Source organism: Asterias amurensis, chromosome 1 (genome assembly GCF_032118995.1).
Source record: "Asterias amurensis chromosome 1, ASM3211899v1".
NCBI lineage: Eukaryota > Metazoa > Echinodermata > Asteroidea > Forcipulatida > Asteriidae > Asterias > Asterias amurensis.
This window is the reverse complement of record NC_092648.1, coordinates 7,937,753-7,958,045: the sequence shown is the minus strand read 5'-3', so window position 1 is coordinate 7,958,045 and position 20,293 is coordinate 7,937,753. Positions and strand designations below refer to the sequence as shown.

At 39.5% G+C, this 20,293-nt stretch overlaps 1 protein-coding gene across 2 annotated transcripts in view; it reads right to left on the bottom strand.

Moving 5' to 3' along the window:
• Positions 1-20,293, bottom strand: part of LOC139944585 (poly(A) polymerase beta-like) — a 161,176-nt gene that overhangs the window by 126,330 nt on the left and 14,553 nt on the right. Inside the window, exons 2-3 of one of the 2 annotated variants that reach the window (XM_071941640.1) lie at positions 14,776-14,922; positions 335-483 (exon numbers count right to left, since the gene is read on the bottom strand). In XM_071941640.1, coding sequence (XP_071797741.1) covers positions 335-483; positions 14,776-14,922 — 296 coding nt within the window. Of the gene's footprint in view, positions 1-334; positions 484-12,528; positions 12,773-14,775; positions 14,923-20,293 lie in introns of those variants that run through there. The other variant, XM_071941647.1, reaches the window with a different exon arrangement.

The following is a 20,293-nucleotide window of genomic DNA, read 5'->3' as shown; positions in this document are numbered from 1 at the left end:
GATGGGTCAGATCCAAAAGACTCACAAATTTGCTTACCAAGTGTGCTGATTGTATTTAATAAGAATTGGGGAGACGCCGCAGTGCGTGCCTCGGCCGGGAATTACAAGAAGTTGTATTTCTCCATAGATTTGTACAGCGCTGCACAGGCAACACGTGACAAACAGTGTGTTTGTATGTTTTCGATAATGGAAGTGGCTGTGTGAGTGAACAGGCTAATTAAAGCGGTACTCGAGTAGTACTTGAGCACATGTAGCAAGTAGAAGTACTAGGCCTACAATACTGGAAGACCAGTCATATAAATATAACAAAAGTAATTTGTAAATATAACAATACCTTTTGTATGCACTCCTAGTCTGTAGGACCCAAATGTGTAAATCTTGCCTCCAACTGTCTCTGCTATATTAGGTGGAATGTTCTTCTTGAGTGATGTTTCTTGAACCCAATCCTTGACAATTTCATCTAATTTTGCAAGCACAACCATTCTGTTTTAAAGAAATCCATACATGTACATGAATTTTAAACAGAAATATAAAAAATCTCAGAGGATAATAGGAAAAGAAGTAAAATTTCTTTTTAAAAAATATAAGAAAACAAGAGGGTAATCTTAGCATTAAAACAAATTAACTAGAACAGCGAAGCTGCCATGGCGAGCTGCCGATCACCAGATAGAACTAATGACTGACTGAAAAACCAATCATTTGATCAACTGATTGTCAAAGGGGTGGGGACATTGTATGAAGTTATAACATTTAAGGTTTTCATTGCTTTAGCCCATTCAACTGGAACCAGTGATAATGAGTTCCATCTTTTCATATTATCTACATGTACATGTAAGCAGCAATATTTGATAAAAACTTTACACTCTTCAGCGATGCACTCTTTGATTTTAGCGTTTCACATATGTATATTTATGTAAAAAGTAATATTTAATTTAGGTTTCAAGTCAGTACATCATGGAAATCAAGAGTTATGCCTTTTCAATTTGTTCATTGTTTAAGCCCATTCAACTGAAACATGTCATTAATTCTTTAAGTTGTATCTCTTCATATAAATATACATGTAAGAAGCAATATTTGACTTAAGTTTTAAGTCAAAACATCGGTGCAATCAGGAGTTTCAGGAGTTTTCATTGTTTCAGCTCATTAAACTGAGAGGTTTATCTTTATCCGTGTTTAAAAAGCAGTAGTTTGAAGTCAGTTCATCATTGAAATAAGGAGTTATGTCTATGAAAACGTTTCATTGTTTTAGATCATCCGTCTGAAACCAGCGATTAAGTCTTTGAGTTTTATCTTTTCATATGAATCTACTTGTAAGAAGCAATGTTTGACTTACAATAATTTTCAAGTCAGTACATCATTGCAATCAGGAGTTATGACCATTTAATGTTTTTCATTGTTTTAGCGCATTCAACTGAAACCTGTGATTAATTCTTTGAGTTGATCTTTTCGTATGAATCTACTTGTAAGAAGCAATGTTTGACTTACAATAATTTTCAAGTCAGTACATCATTGCAATCAGGAGTTATGACCATTTAATGTTTTTCATTGTTTTAGCTCATTCAACACAAAACCTGTGATTAATTCTTTGAGTTATCTCTTTTCATATGAATCTACATGTGAGAAGCATTATTTGACTTGAAGATCTAGTAGAACGGTACTCCTACATTAAAATCACTATCGGAACTTGTCAATGTTGTGTTCAGCTATCAATTCATTGTTGTGGTCAATGTTTTTCTCCAAATAATTTTGCTACAATTTGACCGAAAAAATTTGATCTTGATTCTTCGATTTTGAAATTTCCCGCCCTGTACTAGTTTCCGGATATTAAACCAACACTGAAATCCAAGCGGATTTGTAAATCAGCGAACGTCATGAACATTGTAAAAAAGTGATAACATCATACCCATGAAGCCACAAGAGTAAACAAAGATTACGCCATGTTATACTCCGTGTTTTCACCTTGCATGACGTGTGTTACAAAGCTTTTTGTTTCTAGTGCATTCAGCTATAATACTGCCGACTAATGTGTTGTTTTTGGATGCACTAGAAGTTTCAAAATTTGTGTAAGAAGCAACGGCGCACCCAAGGTGGGGGGGGGGGAGCCCAAAAGAAAAAAGAAAAGAAAAAAACGGGGGAGAAAGAAGAAAGGAAAGAAGAAAGGAAAAAATAATTATGGGGGAGGGGAGGAAGGGGAAAGGAAAAAAGAGCCAAGGGAGAAAAGTCGCAAATGCGTGTGTAGTTTTTGGGGGGGTTTTCCGGTGGAAGTATTTTCTTTTCTTCCTTTGCCATTGGCATTTTTTCCCCTGCCAAAATAACTCTTTTATCTGGGATATTCGATAACGCCAAGTGCGAGGTGAAAGATTTTGAACACATTATGCAATGATCTTATGACCTTGTATTGGTGTAAACAATAACATATTAAGCATTTGAAACTCGTTGTCCAGGATAAAATATATCTCACGTCGTTCTTGGTCGCTCCGGCATTCAATGGTTTTCTACTACTACATGTACACTTAAATTTGAGAAACGCCGGATAGTAATGTTTTTTTACAGGCGATGTTTTCACTGAATATGCATGAAACCAGATATCGACCGACCCGATCGAATGTTGATCACCACGCGAATGTTGCTTCTTTTCCACATTTTTCATTTCAGTCGGCTATGTTCAGGGATTAAAATGTCTACAATCCTATCCTTAACAAATTACACATCACATTATGCCCTGGTTAAAGTTATAATTTTTATTTTTGAAAAGTAATCTGATAAAAATTATCATTATGCGACACCACTTTCGCAAAAAAAGGTTTATCTGTAAGTCTGGGTTTGTCGCCTCCTTATTCAGGTAGTAGAATCAACTTTGTTTGAAGACAGAATAACCTACACCCAGTTTAATGCCTCTTTTCGCAATCAAATTCTGTGCTTATGATTACCGTTCTCTGCTTACGTCCAAACGCATAAGCGTAGAATGGCTGGTAAAAACCGAGTACGCACACATGACCCGCAAAAGCCCAAATTTGCTGGTAATTTGATGTAAGCACAGAATTCCCTGCTCCCGCAAGTGCCAAATTATTTGTTTACAGTAAGCAGATCCATGAAATTGGGCCCTAGCCTATACACATTGATGTTTTTTGGAGTTTGTTTTTTTAGGAGGGTGGGGTCCAAGGTAGTCAGTAGTAGACTCAACTTTGTTCGAAGACAGAATTACCTGTGCCCAGTTTCATGGCTCTGTTCACCACCAAATTCTGTGCTTACGATCACCCTTCTCTGCTTACTTCCAAATGGCAAATTTCTGCGCTAGCTGTGTAAGCGTTGAATGCCTAGTAAAAACAGAGTATGCACCAAATTCACTGTAACCTGTGAAACACGCTTGACGTAAACACAGAATTCCCTGCTTCTGCAAGTGCAAATATCAATATTGATATCTGAAACAAAAAGTCGCATCCCCTAAGGTGATCCCCTAGCTGCCGCTTCCCAGGTTGTATCGTAATTTGGGTGTGATCCCTGGCTACACGGCAGTTAACGGTTGTATGGCTTCTGACTGGCACCCCTGAACAAAGATATTGACAAAATAGGGACACCGCCAATATAGGGCTAGATAGCTCAGTTGGTAGAGCGCTGGCACGTTAATCCGGAGGTCGTTGGTTCGAATCCCACTCTCGTCAATTCTTTGTTCAACCCCAAAAATCTATATAAAACCTTTCTGCTTGTGTCCTCTTTTACAATGTCAGACCCAGCAAGGAGCATCGCAGACAATGAACACACGAGGAGATGTTTAGTGAGGCGTTGGTGCGCCATTGTTTGGCAATGTTGAAAATGTAGAGATCAGGCTTGTTTGGATGAGTCAGCTAATTATAACAAACCACAACAGAGGTGCGAATGCAGCTTTTGTGAAGACGGTTTTGTTGTTGGGGTTTAAAGTGAGCCAATAGTGGAAGAAACTATGAGCACCAACTAACTCAAACTCCTTTACGTTTGCAAGTGCTTTCAAAACAGCGAAGTTTTTATACCATAAGTACAAAATAAAAAGCAATGCTCAGAGGCTATAGGACCATCCTAACTTCATATTTGAAAATTTGAATATTTGAAATCTGTTTTTATTAATCGATTATTTATATACATAAAACAGCCACGACCAATCCAGGATCCTGTAGTTGATTTTAGTATGCTCCCATCATCAGAGGGGAGGTTAACTTAATAACAAAAAATTAATGTTCCATTAAACTCAAATGCTGGCATTATTAAAAGCGGATACGGTATTCTTGTATTATTATTTTTGAAAAAGTTTGTAACTGCATTTATCCCACAACGGCAAAAATATACCAGAGGGTGATCAATTTGTAAAAAAATGTTCCCCAATATTCGGCGGGCATTATTCAAAGAAGGAAAACAGAAACTTTTGTAATTAATAACAAAAATGTTTTAACTGCATTTATCCCACAACGGCAAAAATATACCAGAGAGGAGGACAACTTAATACCAAATGTTCCATTAAACTCGAATGCCGGCATTATAAAAAGACGGATTACGGACACTCTTTTGTAATTAAAACAAGAATTTTTTTTATTAAACTGTGTTTATCCCACAACGGCAAAAATAAACCAGAGGGGGAGGGGGTCAATTTGTTAACAAATGTTCCTTAATACTCGAGTGCAGGCATTATTAAAAGACGGAATAAGGTCTTTTCTGTAATAAAAAGAAAAAAGGTTTTTTAAATGCATTTATCACACAACGGCAAAAATATAACAAAAGGATGGAATGCCGGCCAAAAGGATTGAATGAAGTTGTTTACTGAATGTGTCCCACAACGGCAAAAATATACCAGAGGGGAGGTCAGACATTCTGAACTTGTACTTAAAAAAAGTTCTTTTTCGAATTCGCTTCCTTCTTATATTATTAGTCTGATATACAGTGAATACAAATTATTAAGGATATACCCCTGTAATATTTTTTTATTCAAAATTTTCCTTTCAAAACATTTACCACATCAGTATCATCAGCCTTTTTATTATGTGCTGGCTGGGGGACGTTCCGAGTTCCCAGTCAGGCAACTACAATTGGATTTTGACGCTAAATCCGAGGTCAGATTTTACGCATGAACGCTCCTCGCAAGGCAAAGATTGAGTGGCATCTTGGGGACAAATTGATAGCCCTTGAATCTCCCTCGAACTCCCCCGTTCCTCGCTCGCACTCGCTCGCTCCACACACGCAAAACTCGAGTGTGGTAAACAAGTTGCTTCGAGTGATTTGCGAGTACTCGTTCCTCACATGGGTACTTCCTCGAAATCATCACTGTATTGCCTGATTTTCTTCACCACGACAACATAAAAAGTCTGAATTTAGCCAAAAGTCTGAACAATCTCATCCCTGGGGGAATTTTGGCTTGTGCGCATGCGTATTCCGCGTTAGCAGCTGCTCACCGTAAGCAAAGAATCAAAGCTTGGGAACTTAGCAGGAAATTCTTTGCTTACGTCAAGCATTTTCACAGGTTAGCAGGGGATTTTGTTTTGTGCACGAGCATACACCACGTTAGCATCTAGGGCTCTACGCTTAGGCCATTTTTGTATTGCTTGGATTTTGAAATTGCCGCCCGAAATAATCGGGAAAAAAGAAGAAAAATACCCGCAAAAAAAAAGTCAATTTTGTGTTTAAAAAATTAAATAAATGAAAAGCCAACGATCGTGTACAAAACAACCCTTTTCAGCTGCCATCTGCCGATTAAAAATAATAGATCAAAATTTTTACATTTCTCAGCTCCTTTGTCGAAAAAAGCAACAGTTTAAATGATTATACATACCATGTATACCTTAATAATAATAATAATAACAATAAGACTTGTAACGCGCACGTATCCACCCTGCTGGGTGTTCAAGGCGCAGAAAAACCAACAACAAACAAAAACAAAACAAATAAAAAGCAGACAAAATAAAATTAATCCTTGAAAAACTGTAACATAAGATAAGTTTTGAGAAGAGATTTGAATGTTGTGGTACAAAGACAAGATCTAAGATTAAGTGGTAGAGAATTCCAGATGCGTGGCGCAGCTGAAGAAAAAGACCTGTCTCCCCATGAGTGCTGAGACTTGGGTTCAATGAGACTTGAACCAATGACTTGGCATGGTACTTGATCGAAGATTTCTTGATGGAGTGTAAACTTGAAGAAGTTCAGAAATATAGAGGGGAGCCTTGCCATTAAGTGCTTTGTGGACAATGAGCATCAGCTTGAAGATGATTCGTTGAGAGATAGGGAACCAGTGTAGTTGTTTCAGAATGGGGGTGATGGAACAGGATTTCTTAGACATAGTCACAATGCGGGCAGCAGTATTTTGGAGGCGTTGAAGGCAGGAAATCTGGTTGTTAGGAAGACTGTAGAGAAGAGCCATTGTCAAGGCGAGAAGTAACAAATGCATGAATGACCTTTTCAGTGGCACTTTTGTCCAAGTACTTACGAATCTTACCAATATTCCTGATGTGGTATGATGACAGACGAACGATGTTGTTGATGTGTGGTTGAAGTGTCATCGATGAATAAAAAAAAAAACCTAAGTTCCGAGCTTGCAGCGAGGGAGCTATCTGAGCATCACCGATGGAAATGTATGGCGCTGAAACCTTTGTTAACTGTTGACGTGACCCAAATAGAAGGAACTCTGTCTTATCATCATTTAACTTCAGGAAGTTTTGTTGTGTCCAACGTCGAATCTCTTGGATGCATTTCTCAAGTCTTGCAATAGATGCAGTGGCGTTTTCTTGAGAAGATTTAAATGTGATGTATAGCTGAGTGTCGTCTGCATAGACATGGTAATTCAGATTGAATTTCAGGATGATGTCACGAATCGGTAAAGTGTACAGTGTAAACCACTGGGGGCCGAGTACAGACCCCTGTGGCACAGAGTAGTTCAAAACAACAGGGTCGGATATCGCGGTGCCAATACATACATGCTGAGTTCTGTTGTGGAGATACGATTTGCACCAAGCTAGGGCTGTGTCCTCTATGCCAAGGTGATTCTGGAGCCGAGAGAGAAGGATGTTGTGATCAACACTGTCAAACGCAGCACTCAAGTCTAGCAGGACTAGTGCTGTTAGGTTACCACTGTCCATTGCAGAAAGAATATCGTTGCTCACACGGACTAGTGCAGCTTCTGTCCCATGGAAAGGCTTGTATGCTGACTGAAACACGTCGGACAGGTTGAAAGCATGAATGTGATCAGAAATGCGTGATGAGACTACTCGTTCGATGACTTTTCCAAGATATTTTAAGTTTGCAACTTGTCTGTAGTTTCTGAATACCTCCTTGTCCAGGTTTGGTTTTTTGATGAGTGGTCTGATGTAGGAAACATTGAGGCTATCTGGGAAACAACCGGAACTGAGTGATTCGTTGACAAGATTAGTGATGAAGGGTACAAATATATCGATGTTCTGCTTTATCATGGATGTTGATACTGGATCCAGCTCACAGGATTTTGAAGGAGATTTCATAATAAGCCTTTGAATCTCAGCAACAGTGGCAGGCTCAAACACAGATAGTCTACACTCGGGTTGAAGTTGTTGCAATGTCTGCGGCACGTTGTTAGGGACTGATGAAAATGATGAGCGGATGTCTGAAATCTTGGTGACAAAGAATTTCTGGAACTCATTTGCCAAGTCCTGGTCATTGTAAGTGGATGGAAGGACGGGGGTTTGGGCTTGAGCAACAACTTACCAACTATCTTGAACAGCTTCTTATGATCTCATGAGGATTCTTGTACTTGAGATGAATAATGGGTGATCTTTGCCTGGTTGATTAAATTCCTGACTACTTTACATTGGTTGCGATATTCTTGTCGTTGTATTTCCAGTTTGCCATTTTTCCGCCATTTCCGCTCCAGTTGACGACAGATCTTTCTTGCTGTACGAATGTCATCATTAAACCAGGAGACTTCAGTTCGGACCTTGACTGATCTTGTTTTCCAAGCCGCGTACTTATCCAAGATGTCACTGACAGTACTCTCATATTGGCTGACATAGGAATCCAAGCATATGTGATCGACTGTTAGCTTTGCCAAATGAGTTTCTATGTCGTGGAACACTTCAGGAGAATTTACATGTTTCCACTGTTGTCTCTTTACAGTAATGGACTCAAGTTACACATGACTGCATAATGGTCTGATAATCCAGGTAGAATAACAAAGTTTGAGACAATAGGTGGGGTGATGTCACGAGTTATGACAAGGTCCAGGCAATGACCTAGACGATGAGTCGGCTCCTTGATATGCTGGGTGAGACCAAAAGCCTGAAGGAGATGTTTAAACTGGTTTGCATTGTTGTTGTGGATGTCATCAACATGAATGTTGAAGTCACCGGTGATGATGATTTCTGATGGATGAAGGAGATATTCCAAAATCAGATTCTCTAACTCTCTAAGAAAACTTGAGAAAGTCACATGTTGGCCGGTTGAATCCCTTTCAGGTCTGTACACAATGACAAGGCGAACAGATTTAGAGTTTCCGGAAACCTCAGCATGAAGAAATTCAAAAGTTGTGTATTGGACGCCATTACTTTTCACAGAGACAGATAAAGTAGATCTGTACAGTATTGCAACTCCTCCACCAGTCTTGTAAGGTCTTGGGATGTGATGAAAGTAGTAGCCAGCAGGGGTACACTGACAACATGTCAAGTCGTCATCTGGTCTCAGCCATGTTTCTGAAACGGCAACAACGTCAAGATCTTTTTCCAGAACAAAATCAGCAAAATCGTCATACTTGTTACAGATGGACTGTGTGTTCAGAACACAAAGGCTGAGTTGAGATTTGGCTGGAGTCACTGGTGCTGGAACAGATGGGATTGTAACTTCGGGTATAGGGGGTTTATGAACAGTTCTACGGCGACCAGCTTTTTTACCATGATGTGTAGGTCGGTAAACAGTGCTGGGATTTACAAAAAGGCCGAGGTTCTGCAATGTCAACATACAGGAAGGCAGCAGAGTTGTAGCACGTGTGGATGGAGCATAACGGAGACTGAGAAGCTTGTTTCGTGAGTAGGAATTTGCAGAGTTTGGACTAGCTTCTGATGAGTTTGAGTTACTTCCAGCTTCAGGGCCGGGATTTACAGCAATGTCACCAAAGATCACAATTTCCAGATGAAAAGTAGCTGGGTAGTTGTCATAGTAAGAAACACGGCATTTCAGATATCTTCGATGGTGGACGAGTCCTAGCTGTGTCTTTGGTAGAATGCAAGCACTAAGCACAATAGATTCTGATGGAACAAAGCTGACCACGGATGAGTCAGCACAGTACAATAGTCTGCAAGCAGGGAGAGAATGAAAAGAATACTTACCGCCATTGTCCCCAGACGGGCGAACAATGTCCATGGACTAGGTGGATGACTGCACAGGCAGCCACCAAAGAGTGAGATAGCTTTTTGTGCACCAGAAATTTCCACAAAAATTCCAACAGAAAAACACTATTTTCACAATCCAGATGACTCCAGGATACACAGAAAAAATCTAGAGGACCAGATTTAGACTATTGAGTCACACTAATTGCAAAAGTTTGTTTTATTGTTGATTCTTGTTTATTGGGTGGTTATTGATAATATATCCAAAATCGGACAAGAGTTTCAAGCCAGAAGTGACCTAATTTGCATATATTTAAATTAAGTGGTAATTAGCAATCTTTTTAGTCAACTATCTCTAAAACTACTCATTTAATGGACAGGGTTTGTGTTAGAGGTGAATGGAAACCTGACCTTGGGAATCTAAAAAAACATATTTGTATACTCGATTGACCCTTTCCAAAGAACTAGGTCAAAGGTAAAGGGGTTAAACATGCGTTTAATTGGTTTTCTCCACTCAAATGCATTGTACATAATACCATGACAGTGTAATAAAAAATTTAATGAATTCTTTGGGTTGAATGATTCCACCCTGTCCCATTTTACCTATATAGTCATCATCTAGATCAAAAGTCAATGTGTCAGCAAAATAAAAATACCACTGTAAAAAGACCACTTACTTGCGATGCATCCTAAACACCACAGCTTGTTTCAATGCGGGTCAGCGTCCACATGTGCAGACTGGAGTATATCAGAAAATTTGCCAAAGTACTTGCATTTTATGTTTGGTTTGTCATGGAACTCAGCAAGTTGTAAGAGAAAAGTCTTTGTCTGTCCTATAATGAAGCTCAGCTACTTATGGATGTCAAGCAAACACCGGGGCGATATATTATCTAATAACCTCCAAGGTAGTTACTAAGTATAGCAAAATAACCATTAACTGCAGAGAGGACCTATGCTGACAAATACGGCCACCTATCATGCTCAGTGGGAAAGTGTATGGTGGATGGTGCTCTACATGATACAGAAGATGGCCACACAACATCAGTATAGTTAACAGTGCTCTAAGGAAGATAAATGAGGCATCAAAAAGGGAGGCATAAGTTGGGAGGAATGGGGGGGGGGCAACACCTAAAAAGGTACCAGATGGAGAGTAAGCTTGGACGATATCGATTTATTTTATTCACGATATATCGCCGACAATATATCGCGATATTCGATATAATCGCGATTAATGAAATTTGACATCATCAGTCTTAAAACTCCGAGTGTAAGTTGTAGAAGAGACAGTCCTAGTATAAGAGAGGTGTTCTAATGACCTATTCTTCTGGTTTTACTCCAAATCTATGGGGTATCAGCTAGCAAATACATCGCGATATTTAATCGATATATCGATTAAAACCAAATCCATCCGATATCGAAATCGTGTCCAAATTAATATCGCGATATTCGATAATATTGTGATATCGCCCAAGCTTACTGGAGAGGCAACAATGAGGAGGCAACATAAGCGGAGGCAACAACAACATGGAGGCAACAACAGGCGGGCAACAACTAGACAGCTAGGGAGGCACGGGTTGGGATGTACATGTAACAACGGGAGGCACCAGAGGGGGGAGGCAACACCTGAGGAGGTAACAACTGGGAAGGCATTATGGGGGGAGGACAGGTCGGAAGGCAACATCAGGGGAGGCAACAACAAGGGAGGCAAAGCAGGAAAGGCAAACATAGGGGAGGCATCCACAGGGTAGGCAACGGGAGGCAACAACAGGGGAGACAATCAGGAGAGGCAACAACAATGGAGGCTACAGCAGGAGAGACAACAACAGGCAAGGAAACCTCACAGGAGGCAACATCAGGGGAGTCAACATCAGGGGAGTCAACATCAGGGGAATCAACATTTTGGGAGGCACTGGGGTGAGAGGCAAACATTGGGGAGGCAACAACTTAGGACCAAACAACTGGGGAGGCAACAACCGGGTTGGCAATAACGAGGGGGGGGGGCAAGAGGAGGTGGGTCAACGCAATAACGGCGGAGGCAACGACAGAAGCAACAATGGTTGAGGCAACCGCGGAGGCAACAACCGGGGAGGCAACTAATACCTCAAGAGCTTGGTGTGAGCACAAATGAACAGCGGGATGGGTGAGGCACACACAACGGACAAAGTTGCTGCTGACGATGCCTAACTCAGATAGAAACAGAGATGGAGAAGCTGAGTAGCTATGACAGAGCAACGAACAAAGTGCCAGAACAATGAAGTGAGGTGTGCAATGACAATGTACAAAGCAAACCTGATGATGGGGGGGGGGGAGGGGGTGAAGGTCTGCTACCAGATAAAAGGGACAACAATCCAGGTCTGGTCGATTTTTTTAATCAAATGAAGTTGACACCTTAACAATAATAAGACTCGTAATGCGCATGTATCCACCCTTCTGGGTGTTCAAGGCAAAGTAAAAGAAGAAAAAAAACACCTTGACCTTTGACCTAGCCGGTTTGAGAGGTCACTTGAGTGAATTTAATTTTATTGAATGTCATTGATAGAGGTCAATTGGTACATGGGGATTCATTTCACCGAAAGAATTCATTAATGGTATTTATTACACTGTCATGATATGCCATCTAAATGCATTTGAGTGTAGAAAACCATGTTTAAACCCTTGACCTTTGACCTAGTTATTTGGGAAAGGTCAATTAAGTATACAAATATGTTTTTCAGACTGTCAAGGTCAGGTTTCTATTCACCTCTAACACAAACAATGTCCATAAAATGAATAGTTTGAGAGATAATTGACCTTAAAGATTGCTAATTACCACCTAATTTAAATATGCAAATTAGGTCACTTCTGGCTTGAAACTCTTGTCCGATTTTGGATATGTCATCAATAACCACCCAATGAACCATAATCAGCAATAAAACAAACTTTTGCAATTAGTGTGACTCATTGTGAAAAAAATGTCTAAATCTGGTCCTCTAGTCCTGTAGATTCCAGGTGTAGTAACAAACCCAGTTGTATAAGAATAAGAACACAAAATGAGCAATATACTAAGAAATTAGCAAACAAACACAGAGCTGATTTGAGTGGCCGCTGTTAGGCGCTCAGGCAAATGCAGATGTTCTTAACATACATAAACAACTGTTTGTTTTTACTTTCCAAGTAGAAAACATCAGTTTAGTTATAAAATCCCAAGTCACTGTCGCTAAGAATAGACAAATCCACTTACGTGTGACTAAACAAACCATGTACATGTACGTAGTCTGGTTCGTCCAATGCCTGAGGGGGAGAAAGCCTAGTGGCTCCGAGACACCTGTTTCTATTGGCTATTGAATTTCCATAGCGAGTAACGAATGTTTTCATTGGTCGGTTTTGCCCTACTGCCAAAGCACTGTGTATCCTGGAAGCTTCAAGCGTTAGTCGTCGGCGGTGATTTCTTAACAATTAGCACCGTTTTTCTTGCTGGAATATAGATTAAATATAAATACAGTCATTTGACCAGTTCGGGATCATTGACCGGGATCAGTTCAACTTTGCAATAACCAAATAATTATATCACTTCTCATGATTACCAATTTCTGTTGATAAATGTGAAGATTAACACCCATTAAACCAACACACCCAAAATAAGGTGCCAAACATCATCAGCAAATAAATTATGGTCGTTTTCCTGAAGGTTGTCTGTCAAATTGATCATTTTTTTGTTTAAAAATGTTGGTTGAAAAACACTGTTAAAACTTCTTACCTTTAGAATTGGAGTGCCGGGGCAAAAGATATTTATGTAAAATGATAAGAATGTGTATAAATAATTCCTGTAAATACTGTGCAGTCATCTTGTTTTACGAGGAGACAAAGTGACCAAAATCTTCTTTGGAGGGGCAACTTACCCTTGACCAGTTCAGGATCACTCAACATCTCATTGCGCCAAATGGTGCCGCACTAACTTACTAAGTAAGGTAAAATCATACTACTGCAGTGAAAGTTTATTTAGTTGATTTTGAGAAACATTACTTCAACAAATTCTTGTAGATTTTTTTTTTTTTTTTGAGAAAATTAAACTTGAAGGGGTCAATAATTCTTTTTAGGTTCGCTTCACTTTTTCATTAGCCTTTGCTGTTGTTTTATGGTTTTGTCGCTGGGTTTTTGCGCTGCTATTGAAGACACTTGCACGACATTCACTAAAGAAAGGAAGTCCAAGTCCATGCCAACACACCTCTGAAGTTTCGTGTCCTTGAGAAACAGTTTTATGAATGGGAGTATGGGTTTGCAATAAAGGGCACTCTACTGATTCAGAATAGATTCAACTGATCCTGAACTGGTCAAACAGGTGACAATACTTTTCTCAAAGCCTCTTCAAAAGAACTAATCTTTTTTTGTCAGAGAATACTTGGTGAGTTTTATGTCATGTTCAGGTAAACTGATAAACTTTTATATCAAAGAGATTGCAACAAAAAACAATGTGAATTCCAAAAGTAATCCAGAACTGGTCAAACGACTGTAGTTTAGATTTTTCTTAAAACTATTTTCTCAATGGTGTTAGGAAATGATTCATAACACATTGAGGATTCAGTTTGTGTTCCTAGAATTTGTGTCATGATTTTCGAAAGTGGTAAAACTGGAGCAAATCTGTTGACTAGCTGTCGAAATTGTATGTGTTGGACCCGATTGCCGTGCTCGTTTGCCATTTGAGCATGGGTCATAACCCTCCGGCTTTGCTGTCGGCAGGAGGGTTACGTTATCTCAATTAATAAAACAGTTGGTGCTCTGTGTTTACGATCAACACATTAATTTTGTTCATTTATTATACTTTTTATTTTTTTTCTTTAATCCTTTTTAATTGTTCTTTGATTTTCGTTTTTTATGTTAGTTTTAAAAAATATAATTAGTTTCTATTTTATCTAGGTTTTGGCCCTTTGCCTGCAGATAAATGTGGTTGAGGAAATATGAAACTTGTCGACTGTAGAAAAGACTAACTAACCGTAAAGAAAATTGCCTTGGTGCCCAATTTTTTTAATGATGAATGGACCAATGAGAACCCGACTCTCGGTCATGGATATGTATGAGGTATAGTAACATCTAACAACACAATGTTTTGACGATACATCGTGGATTAAAAAAAAACAATATCCCCAGGCTTAGTCACAGCTGGGTATTCGAACCCACACTCTGCTGATCAGAAACATCAGAGTTTAAAATCGGTGCTCTTAACTGCTCGGCCACGACACTTCCACAAAACTATACACATTCATCCAAATTATGCCATGCTATAATTTTAGAGGAAAAAACAATGACACACATTCAAACAGAAAATAAAAACTATACATCTACAATTGTTGCTAATGTGAATTCTTTAAAAATTTGACATGAAATGTGAGGCCACAAATCCAATTTGTCGTCTAATAGTGCATGTAAATTCACAGAGACAAACTAGCTGAATGTGGGTAATTTGACCATTTCAATATTTTGTTCAACTTGCCTGTGATTGAGTTCATCTTCATTCTCAAAGACTCCATGTGGTTTGAGAGCCTCTATGAGTTTCTCAGAGTGTATAAGGTCTTCTGGCTTTGGTTCTTGCAGACTAATAGGCGATGTTATGCCAAAAATCTTTGGAGGTACGTCCAGCCTGAAATGCACAAAAATGGATCTTTATTCTTTAAATATAGCTTTTGAAATAACTTAAAAATTACCGCATAAATTTTGTACTTTTAAAAATAAGAAGTATGTTATTACTTACATTATTTACAAGTATTATTATTAATAAGGCCAAACAAAATAATATATGTGTTTCCTATTACACCGGCCAAAAAATTAGGGTCGGTAGGGACGAAAACACATTTTATTTTGTTGAATTATTTTATTGCTTCAAAACTTAGGGTAGGAACCAATGTTAAAAATATTTTTGCCCTTGCATGTAAATTTCATGTAAATTCAACGATGTCCAAGTTCGACTCGAAAATCTCTTAAAATGACACAGAAAAAAAAGCCCCAAAAAGCAACCGTTCCGAGGTCTGTAAATTTCACGTAACACAAAAGCAGATTCTACGCCTGTAGTCGTTGTTACTTTGCGTGCGGCAACAAAATACAAGAAACATTGAACGCTAGAGGTCGTTTTGGAACAATGTAATACATTGAGATCAAGGTTGTAGCTACCAAGGTCGGAGCCGGTCGGCTATCACCGGCCCCAGCTTTTGCCGACCGGGATCCAACAAAAAATATCAAACTCCGACCGGCATAAATTTATGTAAAACTGTTTTAAATGCCATTGAAATAAGTGAAAAATAAAGAAAACAATCCTGTAAAACTCCTAATTAGGTGTGTATTTTATTTCTGTAAAAACAATCAAAACAATTTTCTCTCCAAAACCGCGATGTTCTCCGTGATTGTTGCTTAAAAATAAGCCGCTTGAATGCTGCGAGTTCATGGAGTACTAAAAAAAGCACGCACAATCTCCGGCGTGCGTGTAGTATCCATGATGCACAAAACCACATGGTAATACTCACACGGTCGCCCACTGGTTCATGCAGCATGCACAGCACATAACACACACAGTCCGAAGTCCATCTTAACCAAGATTCCGCACGCTGTGATTGGCCATTGATGGCTGTTAATAAATCCATATTCATGATCTTCTTGGCTAGCCTTCTTCACAACACACGCTCACGAACGGAGTAAAGAATTGGCGAACGTTGTGCATCACGCCTGCAGACTGTATGCACAATGCACAGCCTTGGAGGAGTTCTAGTAACATGGACAACTTTTGCCAACAGAGGGCGTTGCGGGCCAAAGTTCATTGAATTATTTCTCAATGTGTGTTGTTGACCGATCGTTGATTCACGAAGATTTTGTTGCAAACGGAGATCAGAACATGTTCAAAACAAACAATTCTCAAACAACAAGTTCATTCAAATGGTTGTTGATAATTTAGGGCATAAATTAAGAGATAAAGTCGTCCAATTTTAGGGACTTCACTTCCGTGTTTTTTAAATATTTTTTTTTAGTTTCAATTTTTTTTTGTACCAAACATGCAGCAGGCTAGTGAAAAAAACCTGCGGGCGATAAAGAATTTTGGTTGACTCGCCCGGCGGGCGGTTGAAAACAAAGTTATTCTGATGGGCGGACCATGTTGGTGGAGTCGTCGAAGTTGCATTAAATTTTTATTTAGAATTTTATTTAGATGATTTTCCTGTCTATTAATACTTGTTGGGAAAAAAATGAAAAGACAAGAATCAATTTTTGAGTTTATTGAATGCACTTCGTTGAGAAATTGTCAATGAATACAACTCAGTGAAACATGGCTTTTCTATTCTACTAATGTGCTCCTTTTTGAAATGGAATAGTCTAGATTTTGCGGCAGTGATCGGACATGTGTCCCGTCATCCTGTGTTTCTGAACTTGTCTCTCCACTCTGCATTGCCTTCTGATGAATATATGCAACTGCAAGCTTTTCAATTGATAAATTCAACACTCAAAAATTCTGCCTAGTAGTCTACCTACCCTATTTTGAGATGGGATTTAAATCGTAAACAGAATATTAATTTTATTTATTTTACCCTAACATTTTACTTTAAAACTTAATAATTATTTATTTTCTATGGCTCCCTGTTTTTTCCTTTGACAATGGCTATGTCAAGGCACAAATAGGCAAGAGAGAGCCTGGGGAACCCATCAAAGCTTAAACAAAACCTAAAAATCTTCAGCTTCCAAAGACGCTGCCCCTGTTGATCCCACCGGGTTGTTTGGCACTACGCTGCCCCTACATGCACACCCACCCTCTCGACTATGCTCTCGACAAAATTAGCCGGCATCCAATTTGCCCTAGCTACAACCTTGATTGAGATAAAACGCCCTCTATTGGTAAAATCTACGCGAATCAGCAATAAACGCATTGAGACAAGACTCGACGTGTCACGTGGGAATTTTAGCGGGTTTCCAGGCGGCGCAAATGCGAGGGCGTAGCACAGCTCGTCGGCGTACATCGCTCAATCAACATCTGTTGTGCAATTTCAAGATTGAGCAGCGCAATTAACAGATTGCTAGCATTACGAACTCGCACGTGTAAATGCATGCTGCGACCTCCCAACACACACTACACACGTCGTCCGTCAGTCGTTGCAATACTAGTACTTGATCAACCATGGATCAACGACGTCTTTTCTCGTAAGAAAATGTGTATTTTCTAATGCTTTATTTTAAATGTGAAAACATTTTAGAAAAAAAGGAAACATCAAATATAATAACGTTAAAATCGTGCGGTATTTTGTCAAACGGGGAGTGGGATCGGGGTTGTTTTATTTTATTTTGTCTGTAAATGTATAAAATTCAGTAGGGTCGGCGTGTTTTTCTAGGGTCGGTCGGGTAACCGGAAACACACATATTATTTTGTTTGGCCTAAGGGAATCAATGTGTGGTGAAGAGGTTTTCAACTTGTGGTTAAAACCCGCCGAGGCCTGGTTCTTGACAATTTTACCAAGAACAAGTCGAAGTAAATTTTCAACAACCAGGCCTCGGCAGGTTTAAACCACTAGTTGAAAACCGACTCAACACACTTTGATTCCCATTCATAAATACCTTTTCGGTCAAAAAAACATCAACACTTTTTGGTCAAAAAGTAAAATAAATGCAAAAATTTTTCTTTCAACACAACACCCCTCCAGCTATGAAATGGTAAGGCCCTCGGGTAAACAACTCCTCATAAGCTGTGTGTGTCGCGTGTGATGTGGCACAACTGTTCCAGCCGTTGCTCTCGACCAATAGGAATGAAGAAACTGTTTTGTAAGTACAGGTGCAAGCTCGCGTGTCACGCCCATGTTTCAACACTTTTTACTGGTGTTATACCATCTGTTCAAACAACCCCTTGTGATGCCCTCTCGACCAATCAGAATGGATTTAGCTGTCTTATGTATTTATGAATAAAAAGTAACCAGCTACAAACAAATTTCATAAAGTCTAAAAAAGCACATTTACTGGCAGTATAATAATTGTACTTCAGTAGAAGTGAACTTCATGTACATAGTAGTAGTACTCTACTAATGCAGGATTCATTAAAGGCACCTGGAAATATAATTTGTTTTCTTCAAACATTAGAGTATATATTCCTGAACAATAAAATATTTTTTTGAGTAATTGTTTTTAACGATTTATAAGTTTAAAAAATTAAATAAAGTTGTGTGGGGGGGGTGACTCCGCCTACCCCTTTTGTGACGTCAATCGAGGAAGACTTCGCCTCGATCGAACATCGAACACACGTACGGCAAGTACATTCAAGTCCTAGGTGTTAGTTTGTATGTTTTGAAAAAGTTTTTTTCTTGCATTTTTCCGGCAATGTCCACCAGGTGTATTGCTGCTGGATGCAGCAAAACAACTAAAGATGGTGTCAGTTTGCCAAGTTGTCCGGTCCGACGTCTTTTCCAGCGCTGTGCAGCAAACACTTCATTCGAGCCGTCGTGCTTCGAGAATCCGGAATACACTACACATTTTGACATGAACAGAAAAGTTCTTTTCTAAAACATGGCGCCACCCCAATAATTTGTCCAGCTAGTGGGGAAGTCTAAGAAGGTACATGTACCTGAAAGACGTAACGAACCTAACGGAGCATTTGCCTAACATGGAAAAAAAATCAGGTATTGTTTCAACTATGAGGGCATGTTTTTAGCTTGCGCAAAGCATCACTATGTTGTTTTGGCACTGCATGCAATTCATCGCGCCTCGATTGACTTCCGAACAGCGCCCTCTTGGGTCCCAAAAAAAATTTGTAAATAACATGGAAACTAATTTTTTTAAACCTTTAGTTAATTGTTTATTCATTAACGTCTGTCGATATCAGTTTTTTCCCATTACCGAAATATCGAAAACTTAATATCGAGTATACTCGATATATCGAGTATTTCCCGCGCGCAAGATGAAGCCTAAAAACAGCACTGAGTATACTCATGGTGAGTAGAAATATATATACCGTAGACTGACAGTTTAATAGGGTTACATTTAAACCTGTTTTGAGGGGCCCCGACCTTGTTTGTAGTTCAAAAGTTTCAAATGGCGTAGTCCCGCGCCCCGATTATTTCTGGTTTTACAACAAAGTCTGATCGCCGCTACCGCTGGCTTGGCCAATATTGGTGAACGCTCACCACAATTCTCGATTCGTGATTGGCCATGATTGACCGTCTCAAAATGACACAGAGCCTTTGTGAGTTGCGTGACTCGCTGACATTAAGGTGTCAGTTGCCGATGCATTGACGTAAAAGTGCCAATCAAGTTGTCCGACGGGCGCGCGGGCGGGCGGCTTTGGGTTGAGATCTTTGGTACGATGTGGAAAAAAAAAATTGGTGCGACAGGCCCGCTGTTCTATGTGGAGAGTGAAACTTCAACACTAAACGAATTAGTTACTAAACTTTTTCAGAGTCTAATGCCCTCAAAAATAACGACAATTCACGGCAATATTGTTAGATACATTATAAATGTCCGCTGGTATGTTACACTACCTTTACGGTTGAAAATGGTTGAGATAATCATCGACAAAAAAATCACTAGAAAGTCCCGCAAAACACAGACCTACCATTCCGCGCTCACATTATACAACGCAAACAGCATGCAGTCACATAGTCTCCAATAAAGGCTCGTAGCACTTAGCATTCTATAAAGGCATGAAACATTGAATGCTAGAACGCCCTCTATTGTCAAAATAACGCAGTGCATCACGCGATACCGCGTTGACAAAAGACTGCACTTGTCTGTGCATGCTTGGGCAAACGGGTTTTCCCCCCGAATTGCAATAACCACACACGCTGGTGTGCATGCTTAAACCGTACAACACCATAGTCTTCGCTGGTACGCACGCAATAGCCGCCGACAACGTGGTCTGCGAAGCATAGTTCCTCGGAAATGTTAGCTTGTTTACGAACACAACGCGTAGACTTTATTTGACCAAAATGACGACATTACGATACCTTGGATTGATAGAAAGATTATTTTTCTGTATAACGTAAGATTGTTTTCTT